The sequence below is a fragment of the Hypanus sabinus genome, assembly GCF_030144855.1.
Source record: "Hypanus sabinus isolate sHypSab1 chromosome X1 unlocalized genomic scaffold, sHypSab1.hap1 SUPER_X1_unloc_18, whole genome shotgun sequence".
Lineage (NCBI taxonomy): Eukaryota > Metazoa > Chordata > Chondrichthyes > Myliobatiformes > Dasyatidae > Hypanus > Hypanus sabinus.
In genome coordinates, this window is record NW_026778966.1 from 119,276 (window position 1) to 145,306 (window position 26,031).

At 50.4% G+C, this 26,031-nt stretch overlaps 1 protein-coding gene across 2 annotated transcripts in view; it reads right to left on the bottom strand.

Annotated features, from left to right (window-relative positions):
• cdk5rap3 (CDK5 regulatory subunit associated protein 3) overlaps positions 1-26,031 on the bottom strand; it is an 87,867-nt gene that overhangs the window by 15,080 nt on the left and 46,756 nt on the right. For both annotated transcript variants that reach the window (XM_059957790.1, XM_059957791.1), the window contains exons 8-13: positions 25,114-25,252; positions 17,872-17,940; positions 17,674-17,767; positions 12,936-13,021; positions 8,640-8,845; positions 3,197-3,368 (exon numbers count right to left, since the gene is read on the bottom strand). In XM_059957790.1, coding sequence (XP_059813773.1) covers positions 3,197-3,368; positions 8,640-8,845; positions 12,936-13,021; positions 17,674-17,767; positions 17,872-17,940; positions 25,114-25,252 — 766 coding nt within the window. The remainder of the gene's footprint in view (positions 1-3,196; positions 3,369-8,639; positions 8,846-12,935; positions 13,022-17,673; positions 17,768-17,871; positions 17,941-25,113; positions 25,253-26,031) is intronic.

The window sequence follows — 26,031 nt, forward strand, 5'->3', positions numbered from 1 at the left end:
AGGTCTTCGTCAGAGCCCCACGCCCATCATGTCGGACAGCCAAGCGATTACAACGTTTTATCTTAATGGTAACAAGGGTCCAGAATCCTAATTGTCAAAGAGGTCTTGTTTCTTGCCTACATTTACAATTGTAGGAACTGCTGAGTTTAAGGATGAAAATAAAATGAATGTTTTCCCCCACCCAAGTTCACGGAGCCCCAGGAATGAGGGCCCCAGGCCTGCTTTCAGCCATTGGAGTAGGCATAGCACCCAGCAATCCTCTGACCCGAGCCAAATCACAGGGCAAATTACAATGACTAATTATCCTCCTAACGGGTACGGTCTTTGGACTGTGGGAGGAAACCCACGCGGTCGCGAGGAGAGCGTAGACTCCTCACAGGCAGCAGCGGGAATTGAACCTGGGTCGGCGATACTGTAAAGCGTTGAGCTGACTGCTACGCTACCTTCACCTTGTAACTACACAATGGTACAGTCCTGATGAAGGTTCTCGGCCTGAAACACCGACTCTTTATCCATCGCCACAGATGCTGCCTGACCTGCTCAGTACCTCCGTGTGTGAGAGTGTGTGTGTGTGTGTGTGTGAGTGTGAGTGTGAGTGTGTCTGTGTGTGTGTGTGTGAGTGTGAGTGTGTGTGTGAGTGTGTGTGAGTGTGAGTGTGTCTGTGTGTGTGTGAGTGTGTGTGTGTGTGTGAGTGTGTGTGTGAGTGTGAGTGTGTGTGTGTGTGAGTGTGAGTGTGTCTGTGTGAGAGTGTGAGTGTGAGTGTGAGTGTGTCTGTGTGTGTGTGTGTGTGTGTGAGTGTGAGTGTGTGTGTGTGTGTGTGAGTGTGTGTGTGTGTGTGTGTGTGAGTGTGAGTGTGAGTGTGTCTGTGTGTGTGTGTGTGAGTGTGTGTGTGAGTGTGAGTGTGAGTGTGTCTGTGTGTGTGTGTGTGTGTGAGTGTGAGTGTGAGTGTGTGTGTGTGTGTGTGTGTGAGTGTGTGTGTGAGTGTGAGTGTGTCTGTGTGAGAGTGTGAGTGTGAGTGTCTGTGTGTGAGAGAGTGAGTGTGTGTGTGAGTGAGTGTGTGTGAGTGAGTGTATGTGTGAGAGTGAGTGAGTGTGTGTGTGAGTGAGTGTATGTGTGAGAGTGAGTGAGTGTGTGTGTGTGTCTGTGTGCGTGTGTGTGAGTGTGTGTGAGTGTGAGTGTGAGTGTGTCTGTGTGTGAGTGTCTGTGTGTGAGAGAGAGTGTGTGTGAGTGAGTGTATGTGTGAGTGAGTGAGTGTGTGTGTGTGTGTGTCTGTGTGTGAGAGAGTGAGTGTGTGTGTGAGTGTGTGTGAGTGAGTGTATGTGTGAGAGTGAGTGAGTGTATGTGTGAGAGTGAGTGAGTGTGTGTGTGTGTCTGTGTGCGTGTGTGTGAGAGTGAGTGAGTGTGTGTGAGTGAGTGAGTGTGTGTGTGTGTGTGTCTGTGTGTGAGTGGTGTGTGTCTGTGTGACAGTGAGTGTGTGTGTGTCTGTGTGCGTGTGTGTGAGTGAGTGTGTGTCTGTGTGTGTGTGTGTGTGTGTGGGGTGTGTGTCTGTGTGCGTGTGTGTGAGTGAGTGTGTGTCTGTGTGTGTGTGTGTGAGTGGTGTGTGTCTGTGTGAGAGTGAGTGTGTGTGTGTCTGTGTGCGTGTGTGTGAGTGAGTGTGTGTCTGTGTGAGAGTGAGTGCTTTGCTCTATATTTCCAGCATCTGCAGAATCTCTTGCTTTATGAAGTTAGAAATGCAGAATTGGAATAAAATAATCTGCTGGTATTTATGATAACTTTATTCCAATTCTGCACTTTTAACTGCATATGTTATGCAGCTCTTTACGGTTGTTCAATATTGTGTTTTTTTTTGGTACGTGTTGCACCAGCACAACATGGTAAATTCCTAATTTCTCTATTAGTTTTTGGTCTTTGAGAATTGTTCCAGATAAGTGGCTGTCCTGATTAAGTTAAGTGATCAAGTTCAGCGGTGGCCCAATTAACTGGAATCCACTACTTCAACAAGTTATGAACTGCGAAAAAAAATTTGAAGGTATCAACAATCACCTTGAATGTTACAATGAGAACGAAGATTTGGAGGACGCAATTGTTGAAAGTATTGCACAAAGGCAGTCCATTGTCTGCACTAGGTGCCTGCGCTGACGCTGTTCATTTACAGTCAATCAAAAGAACATATAAACTGGATGAGTTCTTCTGTCAATAACTATTAGGAAGTTTTATAGGAACTTTTTACAGTTTTATAGAACTGTAGTAGTATTGACAGTCTTCTAATTTGTTCATGTTTCATTTAAATACACAAGCTGTTACTCAGTTTATCCTTTTTAACTGTTTCCATGAAATTTTGGCTAATTTGGGCAGCCGCTTGAACGGGCCAAAATATACCGGTCCCAGTGTGTCCAAATCAACCGGAATTCGCACCATGCATACCAACTTCTATGGTGAACAAAGGTGATCTTTGGAGTGTAGAAGGTTGAGGGGGGGGGACTTGATAGAGGTATTTAAAACTACTACTACTAGGGGTAATGTTAAAAAAATTAAAACTGTTAAAATTGTACAAGGTATTGGTGAGGAAAGATATCAACAAAATTGAGAGAATACAGAGTAGATTTACTAGAATGTTACCTGGGTTTCAGCACCTAAGTTACAGAGAAGTTTGGTCTTTATTCTCTGGAGCGTAGAAGGCTGAGGGGGGACTTGACAGAGGTATTTAAAGTTATGATAGAGTTGATGTGGATGGGCATGTTCCATTGAGAGTAGGGGAGATTCAAACAAGAGGACATGAGTTGAGAGTTAGGGGTCAAAGGTTTAGGGGTAACACGAGGGGGAACTTCTTTACACAGAGAGTGGTAGCTGTGTGGAACGAGCTTCCAGTAGAAGTGGTAGAGGCAGGTTCGGTATTGTCATTTAAAGTAAAATTGGATAGATATATGGATAGGAAAGGAATGGAGGGTTTATGGACTGAGTGCAGGTCGGTGGGACTAGGTGAGAGTAAGCATTCGGCACGGACTAGAAGGGCCGAGATGGCCTGTTTCCGTGCTGTAATTGTTAGACGGTTATATGATCCTTGAAGGGTGGTTTGCTGACACCCAGTGGCGGGAGGAGGAACTGCGCAGACATTTCTCCCCCCCCCCCCCCCCCCCCCCCCGCCACACCCACTTTGAAACTCGCAGAACTTCAAGCGATCGCTCGTCTTACTCACCAGCTTCCGCAGCTCTTTCGTTCTCTGGATCAGGAGGTCCAGCTTGGGCTCCAGGTCGGACTGCTCCTCCAGCGACTCTTGCCTCTTCTGCACCATCAGGTGCTGCTTTGCCCCCACCGCCTCGGCCTGCTTCAGCTTCTGCTGAAGGAGCTCGGTCACGCGGTCGACGTACCTGCGGCGTCAAAAAAGCGGCAGGCAAAACCTCGTTCGGCAAAACGTACTCTGATGGAGATGATGCAGGAGTTTCGCTTCGAAGTGCCAATGGTTTATTCCTCTCCCACAGCCGTTGGTCAACGCAGCTGTGAAAGGATGGGCTCGGGGTTAGCAGCGCCCCGTCCCGTAGGCACCTCGAGCTACAGAAACACCGAGAGAAGGTGCAAGGCTCTCTCCGCCGTTCAGCACAATGGCCTGAGCCCAGCAGGCAAGTACGGCACCACCCCTGCTTCCTGAGAAGTTCGCAAGGAGTCGGCACGACATCAAAAACTTTGACAAACTCCTACCAAGTGTGCGGTGGAGGCTATCCCGACTGGCTGCATCACAGCCTGCTACGGAAACGCCTATAGAAAATAGTGGATATGGCCCAGTCCATCGGGGTAAAGCCCTCCCCACCAGTGAGCACATCGACATGAAATGCTGTCACAGGGAAGCAGCGTCCATCGTCAGGAACCCCCCCCCCCACCCAGGACAGGCTCTGTTCTCACTGCTGACATCGGGAAGGAGGTACAGGAGCCTCAGCTTGCCTCACCCTACTGTCCTGTTTCTTATTTATTGTAATGCCTGCACTGCTTTTGTGCACTTTAGGCAGTCCTGGGTAGGTCTGTAGTCTGGTGTAGCTTTCTCTGTGTTGTTTTTTATTACGTAGTTCAGTCTAGTTTTTGTACTGTGTCATGTAACACCATGGTCCTGAAAAACGTCTCATTTTTACTGTGTATTGTACCAGCAGTTATGGTCGAAATGACAATAAGAAGTGACTTGACTTGTCTCAGGACCCACACCACCAGGTTCATGGACAGTTATTACCAATCAACCATCAGGAAGGAGGTACTGGAGCCTCAGGACCCACACCACCATGTTCATGGACAGTTATTACCAATCAACCATCAGGAAGGAGGTACTGGAGCCTCAGGACCCACACCACCAGGTTCATGGACAGTTATTACCCCTCAACCATCAGGAAGGAGGTACTGGAGCCTCAGGTCCCACACCACCAGGTTCATGGACAGTTATTACCCCTCAACCATCAGGAAGGAGGTACAGGAGCCTCAGGACCCACACCACCAGGTTGACGGACAGTTATTACCCCTCAACCATCAGGAAGGAGGTACAGGAGCCTCAGGACCCACACCACCAGGTTCAGGAGCAGTTATTACCCCTCAACCATCAGGAAGGAGGTACAGGAGCCTCAGGACACACACCACCAGGTTCAGGGACAGTTATTACCCCCTCAACCATCAGGAAGGAGGTACAGGAGCCTCAGGACCCACACCACCAGGTTCAGGAACAGTTATTACCCCTCAACCATCATGGTCCTGAACCAGAGGGGAAAACTTCACTCACCCCAAAGCTGAACTGTTCCACAATCTGCAGTACTGTGCAAAAGTCTCAGACGCCCTAGATTAGTTCAATGGTTTCGGATGGTATGGCCCCCACAGAGGCCCGATGAGAATCAGGTTTATTATCACCCGCATGTGTCGGTGAAATTTGTTAACTCAGCAGCAGCAGTACAATGCAATTCACAATAGTATAGAAAGAAAAAAAAAGTAAATCAATTACAGTAAGTATATATATATGTGCATTAAATAGTTAAAGTAAAAACAGTAGGAAAACAAAAATAATAAAAGTGAGGTAGTGTCAGTGGGTTCAATGTCCATTGTGTGGCAGAGGGGAAGAAGTTCAGCGTCATCAAGGCTCGCTGGGATTCCCTGGAGAGACAGATGGAAGCGAGGCGGCCGGAGTCCGCACAGGAACTGTGGCAAGTTCTCCAAGACGCTTGGGACGACGTACCGGAAAGCAGCATGGCCGTGAACCTGTGAGAACTGATGCAGTTTTAAAGGCAGAGTGGTGGTCACACCAAAGAATGATTTTGGTTTTTTCTTCAAAAACTGCTCTTTATAGCAGATTTTTTTTGCTATTCAGAAACTTATTGCCTCATTATTTTTGAAAGCATCTTCGCTTTACAGAATTCTTTCACACAGGGCGACAACTTTTGCACAGTACAGTACGGACTCGCTTTCAAAGACTCTTCGTCTCGTGTTCTCGATACTTATTGCTTATTCTTAAATTTCTTCTTGTATTGAACAGTTTCTCGTCTTTTACACATGGGCTGTTTGTCTTGTGTGCAGTCTTTCATTCATTCCACTGTGTTTCTTTGAACTTACTGTGAAGGAGAATCGGAGGTGACTTGATGGAGGTGTACAAGATGCTTTTAGATCGAGTGGACAGCCCGAGACTTTCTCCGAGGATGGAAATGGCTATTGCTTGGGGTTGGTGGGGGTACATAAAAATAAGGTGAATGGAGGAAAGTAAATGGGGGAGGTCAGAAACACAAAGAGTTTCCACAGATGTTGAAAACCCCAAAGCACAAGATGCTGAAGGAATTCGGTAGGTCTAGGGAGAGGAAATCCGAATCAGGTTTAATCAGGATGTGTCGTGATATTTATTAACTAGGGGGAGATAGCTTCGAAATTTAGTACGGAGATGAGGAGGAACTACTTTTCCCAGAGAGTGGTGAATCTGTGAAATTCTCTGCCCAGTGAAGCAGTGGAGGCTGCCTCAGTAAATATATTTAAGACAAGCTTGGATAGATTTTTGCACAGGAGGGGAATTGAGGGTTCTGGGGAAAAGGCAGGTCGGTGGAGATGAGTCCATGGCCAGATCAGCCATGATCTAATTGAACGACGGAGCAGGTTCGATGGGCCAGATGACCAGATGTAAACTTATCTCCATTAGCCTCCCAGCATCCAAGACATCTTCAAGGAGCAGTGCCTTAAAAAGGTGGCGTCTGTCATTAAGGACCCCAACCACCCAGGACGTGCCCTCTTCTCATGGCTACCATCAGGGAGGAGGTACAGGAGCCTGAAGACACACACTCAGCGATTCAGGAACAGCTTCTTCCCCTCTGCCATCAGGGAGGAGGTACAGGAGCCTGAAGACACACACTCAACGATTCAGGAACAGCTTCTTCCCCTCTGCCATCAGGGAGGAGGTACAGGAGCCTGAAGACACACACTCAACGATTCAGGAACAGCTTCTTCCCTTCTGCCGTCAGGGAGGAGGTACAGGAGCCTGAAGACACACACTCAACGATTCAGGAACAGCTTCTTCCCCTCTACCATCAGGGAGGAGGTACAGGAGCCTGAAGACACACACTCAATGATTCAGGAACAGCTTCTTCCCCTCTGCCGTCAGGGAGGAGGTACAGGAGCCTGAAGACACACACTCAATGATTCAGGAACAGCTTCTTCCCCTCTGCCATCAGGGAGGAGGTACAGGAGCCTGAAGACACACACTCAGCGATTCAAGAACAGCTTCTTCCCCTCTGCCATCCGATTTCTCAATGGACAGTAGACAAGGAACACTAACTTACTACTTTTTGCACTATTTATTTAATTTAACTATTTAATATATATACTTACTGTAATTCAATGTTTCTTTTCCTCTCTGTTTTTGCGCATTGCTGCCGTTAAGTTAACAAATTTCCCGACACATACCGGCGATACTGAACCCGTTTCCGTTTTCGCGTGGTTTCAGCTCCAGACAGGAAACATCCTCTCCACATCCACTCTATCTGTGCCCTCTGGTCCGAGACTCCCCCACTACAGGAAACATCCTCTCCACATCCACTCTATCTGTGTCCTCTGGTCCTAGACTCCCCCACTATAGGAAACATCCTCTCCACATCCACTCTATCTGTGTCCTCTGGTCCTAGACTCCCTCACTATAGGAAACATCCTCTCCACATCCACTCTATCTGTGCCCTCTGGTCCTAGACTCCCCCACTATCGGAAACATCCTCTCCACATCCACTCTATCTGTGCCCTCTGATCCTAGACTCCCCCACTATAGGAAACATCCTCTCCACATCCACTCTATCTGTGTCCTCTGGTCCTAGACTCCCCCATTACAGGAAACATCCTCTCCACATCCATTCTATCTGTGTCCTCTGGTCCTAGACTCCCCCACTATAGGAAACATCCTCTCCACATCCACTCTATCTGTGTCCTCTGGTCCTAGACTCCCTCACTATAGGAAACATCCTCTCCACATCCACTCTATCTGTGCCCTCTGGTCCTAGACTCCCCCACTATCGGAAACATCCTCTCCACATCCACTCTATCTGTGCCCTCTGATCCTAGACTCCCCCACTATAGGAAACATTCTCTCCACATCCACTCTATCTGTGTCCTCTGGTCCTAGACTCCCCCATTACAGGAAACATCCTCTCCACATCCATTCTATCTGTGTCCTCTGGTCCTAGACTCCCCCATTACAGGAAACATCCTCTCCGCATCCACTCCACCTGTGTCCTCTGGTCCTAGACTCCCCCACTACAGGAAACATCCTCTCCGCATCCACTCTATCTGTGTCCTCTGGTCCTACACTCCCCCACTACAGGAAACATCCTCTCCACATCCACTCTATCTGTGTCCTCTGGTCCTAGACTCCCCCACTATAGGAAACATCCTCTCCACATCCACTCTATCTGTGTCCTCTGGTCCTAGACTCCCCCACTATAGGAAACATCCCCTCCACATCCACTCTATCTGTGTCCTCTGGTCCTAGACTCCCCGACTATAGGAAACATCCTCTCCACATCCACTCTATCTGTGCCCTCTGGTCCTAGACTCCTCCCCCATAGGAAACATCCTCTCCACATCCTCCCTATCTGTGTCCTCTGGTCCTAGACTCCCCCACTATAGGAAACATCCTCTCCACATCCACTCTATCTGTGCCCTCTGGTCCTAGACTCCTCCCCCATAGGAAACATCCTCTCCACATCCTCCCTATCTGTGTCCTCTGGTCCTAGACTCCCCCACTATAGGAAACATCCTCTCCACATCCACTCTATCTGTGCCCTCTGGTCCTAGACTCCTCCCCCATAGGAAACATCCTCTCCACATCCTCCCTATCTGTGTCCTCTGGTCCTAGACTCCCACACTATAGGAAACACCCTCTCCACATCCACTTTATCTGTGTCCTCTGGTCCTAGACTCCCCCCCTATAGGAAACATTCTCTCCACATCCACTCTATCTGTGTCCTCTGGTCCTAGACTCCCCCACTATAGGAAACATCCTCTCCACATCCACTTTATCGAGGGCTTTTCACCATCCAAAGTGCATTCACTGGTTGGTGAAGGAATGAGGGTTTTGTAATTGTTTGGGCTTTACAGAGCAGTGGGGTTGCCCCGTTCCTTGCCCGGATCCAGGAGCGGGGACGACTCACCTGGGCGAGGCGTGGATCAGAAGCAGGTGCCGCATCTTCACCTCGGTCAGCCTCCGGACGAGGTCGCCCACCAGCGCCAACATGCCGTCGACCCTGGCCGCGTCCTGGCTCTGCAGGGCGGCGGGCGCCGTCTGAAACTGGTTGATGGAGAGGATGTCCGCCTCCTCTCTCATCTCTGCCAACCTCTGGGTCAGGAAGACCTGTAACTGGGGGGGGGGGGGGGGGTTGCAGACAAGCAATCAGTGAACCGGCAGGTACTCGTTCCTCTCGGATCGGGTGGTATGGTACCACGACACTTTACAGTAGCCACCTGGGCACACACCGGAGTTACGGTATATAGCAAATACTCATTTTAAACGGCTGGCAGTCTCCTGGCCTGAACATGGATTGTAGGGTAGATTTAAAATGCAGCTCCGGACAACGATCTTCCCAGAACTGAGTTATCTGTAGACGTGCCAGTGCAGCCTGGCGCCAGTGGGATTTAACATTCGTCTTGGGTGTCTGCAGTGTGGGTGCGAGGATGGAGGTGGGCGAAAGCTATATGTCATTCAAAGGAAGCATTGTAGCTATAGAATTCTCCTGCTGTGAACTTTAACTTTAAGCAGGTCGAGCAGGCCTCCTCTGCCAAGAGTGTCTCAATATGGTCCCTGTCGCTCTATATAACAATCACAGCATGGAAACAGACTATCTCGGCCCTTCTAGTCCGTGCCGGATGCTTACTCTCACCTAGTCCCACTGTCCCGCACTCAGCCCATAACCCTCCATTCCTTCCCTGTCCATATACCGATCCAATTTTACTGTAAAACATACTGAAGTAATTATGAGGGCAGGTACTGTCTGTTAATAAAAGGAAAAAAAGCAAGAAGACCATCAGATTTCTAAGAAATACTCATTCCACAAATTTCTTCCCGACAAAAATAAAGTTAGCTTTGTATGATTTAAAGTTGTGGTACGGAAATTAACTCAATGGGATGAACATTACATTTGCTACAGGAATATTGAAGAAGCCCTGAAAATCATTGACAAATTGTTTTCTATGGAAATAAAAATAAAGTAGCTGTTAACATGAACAATTAACTCACAACATGAGTAACAAATAGATACGTTATGCAGATGACCCCACTGTCCTCAAGCAAAAATGATTAATTTTCCTAGCATTTCTATTTTCGATCACGGTCGAATAAAATAATGCCTACCAGTTATTCAAAATACGCAGCTCAGGAAACCATCTGTACTATTTGTGGCATGGAATCTTTTCCAAGGTAAATCAGCACAATTAGCTTTAGGGCGTATCTTCAGAAGAATGTTGCTCAAAATTATTTCAATTTTGCGCATTCAAAGATGACACCGAGTCCACTAGTTTCAGTGACTTTGTTCAGAGCACAACAGTGGCGCGTCACCTCTTTGACCGCAGCCGTTCCGCCAAGTCGCCCTCGTGGCGCAGCTGGATGGCATGGGCTCCGGGGGACTTTGACCCAGAGAGGGAGAAGGAGCAGCGGGCTGTTTCCCCAAACCGGGATGGGCTCGTAGCAAGGAGGACGCGGTGCTGCCACGTCCCTCTTTCTGAGGAGGTGGGGGCGGGGGCCCCAAAGGTCAAGCCCGTGGATCGGTGAAGTCCAGACTCGCAGACGCAAATCTGGAAGTCGCGGGCGGGAGGCCTGGGGAAGGAGGGCCCGTCTGTGTGAGTAGGGTGCGCGGGCAGGACAGAGCCTTGGTTTTACGGTTGGTTGTCGTGTTCTGTTACTTAGTTGTTCCTGGCGTTGTTTATGCTGTTCTGCTGAGCATTTTGGGATTGCTGTGTTGGTGCCAGAGTGAATGAGAGGCCTTTCCCCACCATGTCCTTGGGTGGTTAAAAAAAAAATTTACTTTGAGATACAGCATAGTAACAGGCCCTTCTGACCTACAAGCCGCACTGCCCCACTACACTCCTGTGACCTATTAACCTACTAACCCTGAGCTGGAGGCCCGGCCTGTCCTGGGGGCTGGAGGCCTGTATTATGTCTGGGTGGATGGGAGGCAGGAGAGGGGCTTCTTTTGCTTGAGTTTCTCTGCTGAGGATCGTGGAAATGCTATCTTACGGGTAAGAGACACTTGCGGGCTGCCCCCGGCACATCCTTAGGTTGTGTTGGTCGTTAACGCAAAATAGATTTCCCACTCATCATCACTGTGGGCCGCGTCGTATGACATCATCGCATTGTGCTGCGTCTTGGGACATCATCGTGCTGTGTGACATCATCGTTGTGTCGTGTGACATCATCGTCGTGCCGTGTGACATCATCAGTACATGATGGGATAAAAGTGGGAAAGATATCTCTCTTCGAGGGACAGAGCAGGACCGGAGAGCACAAGGTCTCAGGATCAGACGGAGGGGTGGTGGCCCCCACACAAGACTGAGACGAGGAAGGATTTCTCCTCTGCTTTAGGAACCTCTGGAATTTTGGGGTGAGGAAGGTCCGCGATCTTGTTAAAGGGCCCGTTCCCCGTGGCGGAAGAGGCTCGGGAAGGTGCTGCTCAGGAAACCCTAGACCGGGTCCTTTGAAGCAGGAGCAGGAGAACTGTATCGCCAGCAACGTCCCCTGCAAGGCGCACAGGGGACCAGCGTCGCGAGGGTGGGCCTTAGGACCCGGGGGGGGAGCTCAATAACCGCCACCCGCAGCACATCTGTTCCGTCAACGGACGCCCCTAATGCGCTAACGGATCGATAACTCCCAAACCGTTTTTAATTCCGCTCTCCGCTAATCTCTACGTGCACCAACTCCCTCCTGATTCAGGACGCAGTTCCCCGGCTCACCCTGGGTCCTAAAGCCCATCCTCACCCCCGCAAAGCCTTTGCCCACCAGTAGCGGACGCACCGATAACAGAGAGAACTTCGGTCACCAGCGAACGCCAAACAGGATCCCCGGTGAGACACCTGACCGACTTCAGCCACAGGTACACTGGGCCGAGGCTCAACGATAATCTGCAGGACCGGGCTCCAACCGGAAGGAGTCGGCGGGGGGTGGAACCTGTCGGCTAAGCGGTGCAATTCCGTGGCGGGGGTGCAGAACGCAGCACCGCCGGCCGAGGGTCGCAGCCTGGATGATGGCTTTGTGGACGGTAGGAAAATGGGTGGAGGGGCAGGTAGGGTTGAGGATGTGGAGTGTCTGCAGAAGGACGGCCGAGTTAGGAGAACCGGCAAAGAAGTGGCAGAGGGACCCCGGTTGTAGGGAAGTGTATGGTCATGCACTTTTTGTAGAAGGAAAAAAGACATAAACTATTTTCTAAACGGGGAGCAGATTCAGAAATCAGAGGTGCAAAGGGACTCGGGGTTCCGCGTGCACGGCTCCCTGAACGTTAACTCACAGGCTGAGTCGACAGTGAGGATGTCATACTCTCTTCCAGAGGACCAGAATACAAGATCGAGGATAAATTGCTTTATAAGGCACCAGTCAGGCCTGACTTGTATCGTGAGCAGGTTTGGGTCCCTTTATCTGAGAGAGGGTCTGCTGGCGTCAGAGAGGGTCCATCCAGCGGAGGTTCACAAGAATCACCCCAGGAATGAAAGGGTTAATGTATGAGGAGCATTTGATGGCTCGTGGCCTGTACTCACTGGAGTTTAGAGGGGATTCTCATTGAAACCTTTTGAATATTGAAAGGCCCAGACAGAGTGGACGTGGAGAGGATGTTTCCTATAGTGGGGGAGTCTAGGACCAGAGGACACGGATAGAGTGGATGTGGAGAGGATATTTCCTATAGTGGGGGAGTCTAGGACCAGAGGACACGGATAGAGTGGATGTGGAGAGGATGTTTCCTATAGTGGGGGAGTCTAGGACCAGAGGACACGGATAGAGTGGATGTGGAGAGGATGTTTCCTATAGTGAGGGAGTCTAGGACCAGAGGGACACAGATAGAGTGGGTGGAGAGCATGTTTCCTACAGTGGGGGAGTCTAGGACCAGAGGACACAGATAGAGTGGATGTGGAGAGGATATTTCCTATAGTGGGGGAGTCTAGGACCAGAGGACACGGATAGAGTGGATGTGGAGAGGATGTTTCCTTTTGTGGGGGAGTCTAGGACCAGAGGACGCAGCCTCAGAATAGAGGGACGTCCCTTTAGAACAGAGATGAGGAGGAATTTCTTTAGCCAGAGGGTGGTGAATCTGTGGAATTCATTGCCATTATATTCTAAACGGGGGAGTGAATTCAGAAACTGGAGGTTCAAAGGGATTTCTGGTGTAGGATTCTCAGACGGTTGGGCCGGCAGTGAGGAAGCACACGTGATGTTCGAGAGAGGTAGAATACTGAACGTGGAAATTTACCTCCATGAGCTCATTAACAAACTGGTTCCTGGTTTCCGTGTTTTCCAGGATGGAGAGCGCTTCATTCCCTCTTGCCACTCCGTCATCTGGAAGCAGAAAGCAGAACCTCATCTGACTGAGCGGCCAGCGGTGATTTAAAAACAATCAAGGAGAAGCTTGAGTATCACTCGCAATTAGTCTGAGCGCAGTTGCTTCAGCCTTTATTTATGAGTTTGATATTTCAGTACTGAGATGGGAGTAATCTTATCACTCGGAAGTAATTTAAAGCTCATGTTCCTAAGCAGAGTGGATGTGGAGAGGATGCTTCCTATAGTGGGGGAGTCTAGGACCAGAGGACACAGATAGAGGATGTGGAGAGGATGTTTCCTATAGTGGGGGAGTCTAGGACCAGAGGACACAGATAGAGAGGATGTGGAGAGGATGTTTCCTATAGTGGGAGAGTCTAGGACCAGAGGACACAGATAGAGAGGATGTGGAGAGGATGTTTCCTATAGTGGGGGAGTCTAGGACCAGAGGACACAGATAGAGAGGATGTGGAGAGGATGTTTCCTGTAGTGGGGGAGTCTAGGACCAGAGGACACAGATAGAGAGGATGTTTCCTATAGTGGGAGAGTCTAGGACCAGAGGACACAGATAGAGAGGATGTGGAGAGGATGTTTCCTATAGTGGGGGAGTCTAGGACCAGAGGACACAAATAGAGAGGATGTGGAGAGGATGTTTCCTATAGTGGGGGAGTCTAGGACCAGAGGACACAGACGGAGTGGATGTGGAGAGGATGTTTCCTATCGTGGGGGAGTCTAGGACCAGAGGACACAGATAGAGTGGATGTGGAGAGGATGTTTCCTATCGTGGGGGAGTCTAGGACCAGAGGGTACAGATAGAGAGGATGTGGAGAGGATGTTTCCTATAGTGGGGGAGTCTAGGACCACAGGACACAATCTCAGAATATAGGGACATCCATTTAGAACAGGGATGAGAAGGAATTTAGTTTGCCCAGAGGGCGGAGAATCTGTGGAATTCGTTGCCACAGACGACTGTGGCCAAGTCATCGAGTAGGTTTAAAGCTGAGTTCGATAGGTTCTTGATTAGTCTGGGCGTCAAAGGTCACGGGGAGAAGGCAGGGGAACAAGGTTGAGTGGGATAATAAATCAGAATGGCAGAGCAGAATCAATGGGCTGAATGGCCTAATTCTGCCCCTACACCTTATGGTAAATTCCTGCCTGTCCTCCATTACAACAGTAGCCGGATCTTTAATGTGCTTGAGCCTGTGACTTGTTCTGTGCAAAAGAGCATCGTAATGTCATTATTACGATAATATTTAAAGAACAATCCTTGCTCGGTGTTGCCTGCGGGGAGAAGGCAGCAGACTGGGGTTGAAAGGGTGTCTCAGTTGGACACCATGTCAAAACTAGTTGTCATCCCACGGTCGGCACTGCCACCTGGTGGCCGGGCAGTGAATGTGCGACTTCATCAGCCGGACAGGCCACCTCACCCTTCAAATCTGTCCCATCGGGAAAACCGCAGTGAAGCAGGGGAGGAAATCTGATCGTCCTGTCAGCCGGCACAGATCCGGCAGGCTGAAATCACCTTACCTTTTGTTTATTCAGCGATACAGCCCGGTAACAGGCCCCTCCGGCCGCCCAATTAACCCCCTGTCAACGATGAACCCGCTGGCCGGTGGGAGGGAACCTACCCACATATTCTACTTACCTACCCGGGGGGACTTACAAACCCAGATCATCGATGCCGCAGAGCGTTTACGCAAACTGCAACGTTTCTGTGCTGCCTCCTATTCTGTTTTAAGGAATTATCAATCAATCTGTTTATCGATCCATCTACCTACCCACCTGTCTAATTGTCCATCTATCTATCCAACTATCTATGCACCTACTTGTCCATCCACCCATCTAATTATCAATCTCCAATTTTTTATCTACCCATTCATCTATCTAATTGTCTACCTATCTACGTATCTATCCATCCATCAATCTATCTCATTGTGTGGCCCCTCTGTTGGTCGTGGTCGACCGTGGGTACTGCGCCACTGGTACTCACTGGAGTGGCCTCTCCAGGGTGCAAGCCAGGGCAGAGTTGATATGGAGATCCGCCTGTTGCCCATGCAGTGGGACCCCCCCCCCACGCTGACGACGGGTCCAAAGGAACGACGGAAGTCAATTCAGTTTGGAGCCAGCAGCATCGCAGGAGTTGCCGTGCCGGTGCTGGGTACAGCGGTCAGCCGCCTTCGGGACTCCGACTCCGGATTTTTCCTCAGGGTTTACTCCCAAAGCCTTTCCCGTGAGGGGGTATAGGTTTGAAATCAGCGTTTTCCCTCTCCTGGATGCGCTACCATCCTTGGTTAACGAGCCCCATCTGTCTGGAGCTATGCAGTTGTGTATCTATATACCTACACTTCCGTCTACCTACCCATCTAACCATCTGTCTGTCTCGAACAAAGAATAGTACAGCACATTACAGGCCCTTCGGCCCACAATGTTGTGCCGACCCTCAAACCCTGGCTCCCATATAACCCCCCCCCCACCTTAAATTCCTCCGTCTCTTAAACTTCACTAGTGTATCTGCCTCCACCACTGATTCAGGCAGTGCATTCCACGCACCAACCACTCTCTGAGTGAAAAACCTTCCTCTAATATCTCCCTTAAACTTCCCTCCCCTTAACTTAAAGCCATGTCCTCTTGTACTGAGCAGTGGTGCCCTGGGGAAGAGGCGCTGGCTGTCCACTCTGTCTATTCCTCTTAATATCTTGTACACCTCTATCATGTCTCCTCTCATCCTCCTTCTCTCCAGAGAGTAAAGCCCTAGCTCCCTTAATCTCTGATCATAATGCACACTCATTAAACCAGGCAGCATCCTGGTAAATCTCCTCTATCTATCCATCCGCCTATCTATCTAATATTTATCTACCTAGCTAAACATCAATCTAATTGTCTCCCTACCTACACATCCATCTAACCATACATCTGTGTCTATCCAATCACCTATAAATCTATCTACCTATTCATCTCTATCCAATTATCTACCTATATACGTATCTATCCATCCAGTATCTAGCTAATTATCTATCTTTGTAGCTATCTATCCATCTATGTATCTAGTTATCTAGCTATCACTGTCTATCTAATTATCTATCTACCTCTCTATCCATTCATCTAATTGTCCGTCCAGATGTCTGTCTGCCCATCTATTTATCTATCTGTCTGCCTCTCCATCCATCAATCTAATTATCCTCTGCACCCTCTCTAATCCAGGTGGCATCCTAGTGAATCTCCTCTGCACCCTCTCTAATTCAGGCAGCGTCCTGGTGAATCTCCCTCTGCACCCTCTCTAATCCAGGCAGCGTCCTGGTGAATCTCCTCCGCACCCTCTCTAATCCAGGCGGCATCCTGGTAAATCTCCTCAGCACCCTCTCTAATCCAGGCAGCGTCCTGGTGAATCTCCTCTGCACCCTCTCTAATCCAGGCAGCATCCTGGTGAATCTCCTCTGCACCCGCTCTAATCCAGGTAGCATCCTGGGGAATCTCCTCTGCACCCTCTCTAATTCAGGCAGCATCCTGGTGAATCTCCTCTGCACCCTCCCTAATCCAGGCAGCATCCTGGTGAATCTCCTCTGCACCCTCTCTAATCCAGGCAGCATCCTGGTGAATCTCATCTGCACCCTCTCTAATCCAGGCAGCATCCTGGTGAATCTCCTCTGCACCCTCTCTAAAGCTTCCACATCGTTCCTGTAATGAGGCGACCAGAACTGAACACAATACTCTTAAGTGTGGTCTAACCAGGGTTTTATAGAGTTCTGACCTCACCGCTTTTGAACTCAGTCTCCCCGACGAATGAAGGCCAACACACTACACGCCTTCCTAACATTCCTAACCCCTCCCCCCCATCCATCGGAGGCCCATGACAAAATAAGTTAAACTTAAAACAGCAAAAGATATAGGTGCCTCCGAAGGGTCTTGGCCTGAAATGCTGATTCTACCCTTTTCCGTAGATGCTGCCCGGCCTGCTGAGTTCCTCCAGCATTTCCTGTGTGCCCACAGATTTTCTCTTGCTCGTGAAAAGATAAATCTGCTGAGCTGGGAAGTCCGGATAACCTCATTGGCCGAAGGGTCAACGCAAGCAAGGGATTTCCCCCCCATTGAGGTTGGGCGGGACTACAGCAGAGGTCATGGGTTAAGGGTGAAAGGTGAAACGTCGAAGGGGACACGAGGGGAGGGACACCTTCGCTCAGAGGGTTGGACGAGCAGCCAACTCGTGGGGTGGGCGCGATTTCGATGTCAACGTTTAAGAGGAGTTTGGATAGGTACATGGATGGGAGGGGTATGGAGGGCTGTGGTCTGGGTTAAGGTCGATGGGAGTAGGCATCTTACATGGTCCAGCACAGACAAGATGGGCCGAAGGGCCTGTTTCTGAGCTGTATTTTTCTATGAGTCCATCTAATTATTTATTACTTTGCATTTAATGATTCTAACATACTTTACAGTTTGATTTTAACACCAGTTCAGGTGTTTCCCCCTCCTTTACAAAGGTGGAGCGTTCCTATGAAACTTTTCTTAAGCCGAAATGGCGTAAAGCGAAGAACCATTAATTCATACGGGAAAAGTTTTCGTAAAAGTGAAAATCCTCTTTTGTAATGCGAAAACAGGTTACTAATGTCGGTCTTTTGTAAAAGCGAGGTGGCGTAAAGAGAACATTCGTAAAGCGTAATTGGAATGAAACACAGTACCTCCTTTGCCGGAATCCACAACACTGATCTCAATGGCACTGTTCGCGTCCTCTCCCCAGTCAATGACGTCTGCTCCCTTCTCTTGGCCGCCCGGCTTGGAAAGATAGAAGGAGGAGGGAGAAAATCAAAACGTGCAGCGAGAGGCACCAGGACGGGTGAGACCGTGAGCGAGCGGGGAAGGTGAAGGGCACGACCTACCTCCACGCTCTCCTCCACCGAGATCCCCCAGTCGATCGCTCCAGACGCAGCGCTGTCTCCCCAGTCGATCTGCAACAGAGAACAGAAGGCACCCAACACATCAGAGGGGTTACGGAGGTGGCTGCCTCAGCGAGGAGCAGAATTAGGCCATTTGGCCCATCGGGTCTGCTCCGCCATTTCGTCATGGCTGATCCATTTCCCTGTCAAGCCCCTGATCCCCTGCCTTCTCCCCGTAACCCTTCCTACCCTGACTAATCAAGAATCTATCAATCTCTGCCTTAAATACACCCAAAGACTCGGCCTCCACAGCTGCTTGTGGCAACGAATCCCACAGATTTACCACCCTGTGGCTACAGAAATTCCTCCTAATCTCTGTTTTAAATGGACGTCCCTCTATTCTGAGTCTGTGCCCTCTGGTCCTAGACTCCCCCCACTACAGGAAACATGCTCTCCACATCCACTCTATCTGTGCCCTCTGGTCCTAGACTCCCCCACTATAGGAAACATCCTCTCCACATCCACTCTATCTGTGTCCTCTGGTCCTAGACTCCCCCACTATAGGAAACATCCTCTCCACATCCACTCTATCTGTGTCCTCTGGTCCTAGACTCCCCCACTACAGGAAACATCCTCTCCACATCCACTCTATCTGTGCCCTCTGGTCCTAGACTCCCCCACTACAGGAAACATCCTCTCCACATCCACTCTATCTGTGCCCTCTGGTCCTAGACTCCCCCACTATAGGAAACATCCTCTCCACATCCACTCTATCTGTGTCCTCTGGTCCTAGACTCCCCCACTATAGGAAACATCCTCTCCACATCCACTCTATCTGTGTCCTCTGGTCCTAGACTCCCCCACTGTAGGAAACATCCTCTCCACATCCACTCTATCTGTGTCCTCTGATCCTAGACTCCCCCACTATAGGAAACATCCTCTCCACATCCACTCTATCTGTGTCCTCTGGTCCTAGACTCCCCCACTGTAGGAAACATCCTCTCCACATCCACTCTATCTGTGTCCTCTGGTCCCAGACTCCCCCACTATAGGAAACATCCTCTCCACATCCACTCTATCTGTGTCCTCTGGTCCTAGACTCCCCCACTGTAGGAAACATCCTCTCCACATCCACTCTATCTGTGTCCTCTGGTCCTAGACTCCCCCACTGTAGGAAACATCCTCTCCACATCCACTCTATCTGTGTCCTCTGGTCCTAGACTCCCCCACTGTAGGAAACATCCTCTCCACATCCACTCTATCCGTGTCCTCTGGTCCTAGACTCCCTCACTATAGGAAACGTCCTCTCCACATCCACTCTATCCGTGTCCTCTGGTCCTAGACTCCCTCACTATAGGAAACATCCTCTCCACATCCACTCTACCTGTGTCCTCTGGTCCTAGACTCCCCCACTATAGGAAACATCCTCTCCACATCCACTCTATCTGTGTCCTCTGGTCCTAGACTCCCCCACTGTAGGAAACATCCTCTCCACATCCACTCTATCTGTGTCCTCTGGTCCTAGACTCCCCCACTGTAGGAAACATCCTCTCCACATCCACTCTATCTGTGTCCTCTGGTCCTAGACTCCCCCACTGTAGGAAACATCCTCTCCACATCCACTCTATCCGTGTCCTCTGGTCCTAGACTCCCTCACTATAGGAAACGTCCTCTCCACATCCACTCTATCCGTGTCCTCTGGTCCTAGACTCCCTCACTATAGGAAACATCCTCTCCACATCCACTCTATCCGTGTCCTCTGGTCCTAGACTCCCTCACTATAGGAAACATCCTCTCCACATCCACTCTACCTGTGTCCTCTGGTCCTAGACTCCCCCACTATAAGGAAACATCCTCTCCACATCCACTCTATCTGTGTCCTCTGGTCCTAGACTCCCTCACTACAGGAAACATCCTCTCCACATCCACTCTAACTGTGTCCTCTGGTCCTAGACTCCCCCACTATCGGAAACATCCTCTCCACATCCACTCTATCTGTGCCCTCTGGTCCTAGACTCCCCCACCATAGGAAACATCCTCTCCACATCCACTCTGTCTGTGTCCTCTGGTCCTAGACTCCCCCACCATAGGAAACATCCTCTCCTCATCCACTCTGTCAAGGCCTTTCAACAAACGAAAGGTTTCAATGAGATTTCCACCCCCCCCCCCCCGCCACCACCAATCTTTTGAATGGTGAATACAGGCCAGTGTGCGTCACTAAAGGCTGCAGCACATTCCTCCAGATACCCGAGCATTCTGACAGGTTCCATCAGCCTCTGGTACGGAGGGGCCATTGCACTGGAATGGGGAAAGCTGCAGACGGTTGTCAACTCAGCCAGCTCCACCATGGGCACCTGGATACAGGGGCACCCATTCGGAACAGGGACGAGGGGTAATTTCTGCGGGAGTCTAGGACCAGAGGGCACAGCCTCAGGAAAGAGGGACGTTCATTTCAAACGGAGATGAGGAGGAATTTCTTTAGCCACAGAGGCCACTGAATCTGTGGAATTCATTGCTACAGTCGGCTGCGTGGGCCAATTTACTGGGTGCACTTAAAGCGGAGGCTGATCGGTTCTGGATTAGTCAGGGCGTCAAAGGGGAGACGGCAAGAGAATGGGGGTTGAGAGGGATTATAAATGGAGTAACGGAGCAGAGCTGATAGGCCAAATGGCCTCATTGTGCTCCTCTGTCTAGCCCCCCCCCCCCCCCCAAACATACAAAGGCGAGCGCCCTCAACATCAACAACCTTGCCCCCCTTCAGAGGGGCCAGTACACACTGCCGTCTGCCATGGACTCTGCCGTGTTCCTTTGCTCTGCGGCTGGCTGCAAATCTCAGGGCTGTCAACGGCGAGCACACTTCGACTCTGAAGCGGATCCGGATCCTGGCACGGAGGCTGCTACATCTCCAAGGAACGGTGCCTCAAAAAGGCGGCGTCCATCATAAAGGACCCCCCCCCCCCAATCACCCAGGATGTGCCCTCATTGCTACCATCCAGGAGGGGGTACAGGAGCCTGAAGGCACACACTCAGTGATTTAGGAACAGCTTCTTCCCCTCTGCCATCGGGGAGGGGGTACAGGAGCCTGAAGACACACACTCATCGATTCAGGAACAGCTTCTTCCCCTCTGCCATCATGGAGGAGGTACAGGAGCCTGAAGACACACACTCAACGATTCAGGAACAGCTTCTTCCCCTCTGCCATCAGGGAGGAGGTACAGGAGCCTGAAGACACACACTCAACGATTCAGGAACAGCTTCTTCCACTCTGCCATCAGGGAGGAGGTACAGGAGTCTGAAGTCACACACTCAACGATTCAGGAACAGCTTCTTCCCCTCTGCCATCAGGGAGGAGGTACAGGAGCCTGAAGACACACACTCAACGATTCAGGAACAGCTTCTCCCCCTCTGTCATCAGGGAGGAGGTACAGGAGCCTGAAGACACACACTCAACGATTCAGGAACAGCTTCTTCCCCTCTGCCATCAGGGAGGAGGTACAGGAGCCTGAAGACACACACTCAACGATTCAGGAACAGCTTCTCCCCCTCTGTCATCAGGGAGGAGGTACAGGAGCCTGAAGACACACACTCAACGATTCAGGAACTGCTTCTTCCCCTCTGCCATCGGGGAGGAGGTACAGGAGCCTGAAGACACACACTCAACGATTCAGGAACAGCTTCTTCCCCTCTGCCATCAGGGAGGAGGTACAGGAGCCTGAAGACACACACTCAACGATTCAGGAACAGCTTCTTCCCCTCTGCCATCGGGGAGGAGGTACAGGAGCCTGAAGACACACACTCAACGATTCAGGAACAGCTTCTTCCCCTCTGCCATCAGGGAGGAGGTACAGGAGCCTGAAGACACACACTCAACGATTCAGGAACAGCTTCTTCCCCTCTGCCATCAGGGAGGAGGTACAGGAGCCTGAAGACACACACTCAACGATTCAGGAACAGCTTCTTCCCCTCTGCCATCAGGGAGGGGGTACAGGAGCCTGAAGACACACACACAACGATTCAGGAACAGCTTCTTCCCCTCTGCCATCAGGGAGGGGGTACAGGAGCCTGAAGACACACACTCAACGATTCAGGAACAGCTTCTTCCCCTCTGCCATCAGGGAGGGGGTACAGGAGCCTGAAGACACACACACAACGATTCAGGAACAGCTTCTTCCCCTCTGCCATCAGGGAGGGGATACAGGAGCCTGAAGACACACACTCAACGATTCAGGAACTGCTTCTTCCCCTCTGCCATCGGGGAGGAGGTACAGGAGCCTGAAGACACACACTCAACGATTCAGGAACTGCTTCTTCCCCTCTGCCATCGGGGAGGAGGTACAGGAGCCTGAAGACACACACTCAACGATTCAGGAACAGCTTCTTCCCCTCTGCCATCAGGGAGGAGGTACAGGAGCCTGAAGACACACACTCAACGATTCAGGAACAGCTTCTTCCCCTCTGCCATCAGGGAGGAGGTACAGGAGCCTGAAGACACACACTCAACGATTCAGGAACAGCTTCTTCCCCTCTGCCATCGGGGAGGAGGTACAGGAGCCTGAAGGCACACACTCAGCGATTCAGGAACAGCTTCTTCCCCTCTGCCATCAGGGAGGAGGTACAGGAGCCTGAAGACGCACTTTCAACGATTCAGGAACAGCTTCTTCCCCTCTGCCATCAGGGAGGAGGTACAGGAGCCTGAAGACACACACTCAACGATTCAGGAACAGCTTCTTCCCCTCTGCCATCAGGGAGGAGGTACAGGAGCCTGAAGACACACACTCAACGATTCAGGAACAGCTTCTTCCCCTCTGCCACCAGGGAGGAGGTACAGGAGCCTGAAGACACACACTCAACGATTCAGGAACAGCTTCTTCCCCTCTGCCATCAGGGAGGAGGTACAGGAGCCTGAAGACACACACTCAGCGATTCAGGAACAGCTTCTTCCCCTCTGCCACCAGGGAGGAGGTACAGGAGCCTGAAGACACACACTCAACGATTCAGGAACAGCTTCTTCCCCTCTGCCATCAGGGAGGAGGTACAGGAGCCTGAAGACACACACTCAGCGATTCAGGAACAGCTTCTTCCCCTCTGCCACCAGGGAGGAGGTACAGGAGCCTGAAGACACACACTCAACGATTCAGGAACAGCTTCTTCCCCTCTGCCATCAGGGAGGAGGTACAGGAGCCTGGACACACACTCAACGATTCAGGAACAGCTTCGTTCCCGCTGCTATCAGATTTCTGAATGGACATTGAACCCACGAACGCCACCTCACTGCTTTTTTTTCTCTCTTTTTGCACTACTTATTGAACGTTTTTAAAAAAATATATATATATTTCAGTGTATACTTTTCAGTGTAATTTACAGATAGGAAGAGGAGGTGGAGAAGATGGCGGTGCACGCGGCCTCTCTGGAGAATGGATATCCGTTCCGCGTTAAGTAGGGGATCCGTGCATAATCCTGATGTGACGGAGACAGGCGTGAGAGCAGGGGGGAACATCCGGAGAAACCTCTGAAATGCCCGCTTCGCTGCCGCTGCTACTGTGTGGTCCGGAATCTCCGGAGGAGAAGGTCTCCGAGACCTCGGCTTTGCTCGCTTCGGCGGCCGGGACGAGGTCAAAGGCGCTCGGGAGGCTGTATCGGAGGGGCTGGTCGGAGGCTCGAAGTTTTCGGACGGACTCAGAGTCTGCTGTGGTCGGGTACTTCCGATGCGTCAGTTGTCGGTGCCTGGAAGTTTATGGCAGGGAGAGTTTCGCCCTTTTTGCTGCCTGATATCGGGACTATCGGAGTCGATTGGGACTTGAGACTTTTTTTTTACCGTGCCCATTGTCTGCTTTCATCAAATTATGGTATTGCTCTGCACTGCTGTAACTATCTGCTGTAACTATGTGGTTTTGTCAATGCCAGTCTTTGGTTTGTCCTGCTTTTCTGTTTTGTGGTATCACTCTGAAGGAACATTGTATCATTTCTAAATGCCAATGAACGAGGGCTGTATTTCCTCATAATCGAATATTTGAGGAATTTTGCTCCTGTGGCGCTGAGCCACAGCATTTAGGGATCGGTGCTCTGTGTGTGTGGTAGGTTGTGCCATTTCGATGGGGAAGGGTCGGGGCAGACTGTCTCCGTGGCCCACAGTCAACAGCACTGAACTGATCTGAACGTTCCTGGACTGGTTCAAGGACTCTGTGGTTTGACATTTAATAATCTGTGTCCAACTCCCTCGATGTTTTTTTTCTCCCCTGCCGTCCGCGCGACTTGTTCTTTTTCACACTTGCCCGTTGGGTGTTTGATTTTTTTTCCCTTGGAACGGGTCCTGTGGCGTTTCATTGCCTCCTGGCTGTCTGCGGGAAGACCAGTCTCCGGGCTGTGTACTGCATGCGTACTTCGTCAATACACTTAGCTTTCTGAAGCTTTACTTCTGTTGCTTCCCCATTCTAGTTCCCCCCCCCCCCTCACCTGTTCTCTGAATATAACCTACCCGAGCCCTTGTGTCTCACTTGTGTTGTAGGCCAACCCAAGAGATTTCGATCCACGCTCTGAATTCAATGTAAGCTTATTATCAAAGTCCGTCTATGTCACCATATACGGCCCTGAGATTCATTTCTTTGTGGGCATACTCAATAAATCTACAGAATAATAACCATAACAGAATCAGTGAAAGACCTCACCAACTTGGACGTTCGACCAGTGTGTAGAAGACAACAAACTGTGCAAATACAAAAAGAAATAATAGTAATAAATAAATGAATGAATGAATGAATAAATAGGCAATAAATATTGAGAACATGAGGTGAAGAGTCCTTGAAAGTGAGTCTATTGGTTGTGGAAACAGTTCAGTGATGCGGTGGGTGAAGTTGAATCAAGTTACCCCCTTTTGTTCAAGAGCCTGATGGTTGAGGGGGTAATAACTATTCCTGAACTTGGTGGTGGGGGTCCTGAGGCTCCTGTACCTCCTTCCTGATGGTTGAGGGGTAATAACTATTCCTGAACTTGGTGGTGGGGGTCCTGAGGCTACTGTACCTCCTTCCTGATGGTTGAGGGGTAATAACTATTCCTGAACTTGGTGGTGGGGGTCCTGAGGCTCCTGTACCTCCTTCCTGATGGTTGAGGGGTAATAACTGTACCTAATCATGTTGGTAGAAACCAATCAGCACAGACAAGGTTACGCATGTCATTCGCAAAGGAAGAGCTCAAAGACCCAGTGGCAAAGGGGGCTCAGGTAGAGCACACATCAGGGATACAACTCACAGTGTCCGTGTCCTCTGCGGGTTCGTTGGTGACTGTCCGCTCAACAGTCGTCGGCGCCTGTCCCGTTCTCCATTCGTAGACGGTCGTGTTTCCCCGGCTCTGAATGTACTTCAGCAGTGGGACGCTGGGCTCGGGGACACTGTCAACCACAACACACAACACCACTGTTACTTACAAGCGGAGAGGGCGAGCAACCTCAAGCCGCTGGGTGTCGATATCGCTGAGGATCTATCCCGGGGCCAACGCCCCAGAGTCCAATGGACTCGGACTCCAAGATCCCACTGATCCTCCCCACTGCCAAGAGACTAGCCTTTAACATTATATTCTGCCTTCATATTTGACCTACCAAAATGAACCACTTCGCGCTTATCTGGGTTGAACTCCCATCTGCCACTTCGCAACCCAGCTCTGCATCCTATCGATGTCCCACTGTAACCTCTGACAGCCCTCCACTCTATCCACAACACCCCCAACCTTTGTGTCATCAGCAAACGTACTATCCCATCCCTCCACTTCCTCATCCAGGTCATTTATAAAAATCACATAGAGTAGGGGTCCCAGAACAGATCCCTGAGGCACACCACTGGTCACCGGCCTCCATGCAGGATACGAACCCTCTACAACCACTCTTTGCCTTCTGTGGGGAAGCCAATTCTGGATCCGCAAAGCAATGCCCCCTTGGATCCCGTGCCTCCTTACTTTCTCAATAAGCCTTGCATGGGGTACCTTATCAAATGCCTTGCTGAAATCCATATACACTGCATCTACTGCTCTTCCTTCACCAATGTGATTATGGACTTCAGGAAGGGGAAGTCGGGAGAACACACCCCCCCCCCCCCAGTCCTCATCGAGAGGGATCAGCAGTAGAAAGGGCGAGCAGTTTCAAGTTCCTGGGTGAACGGCTCATAGGATCTTTCC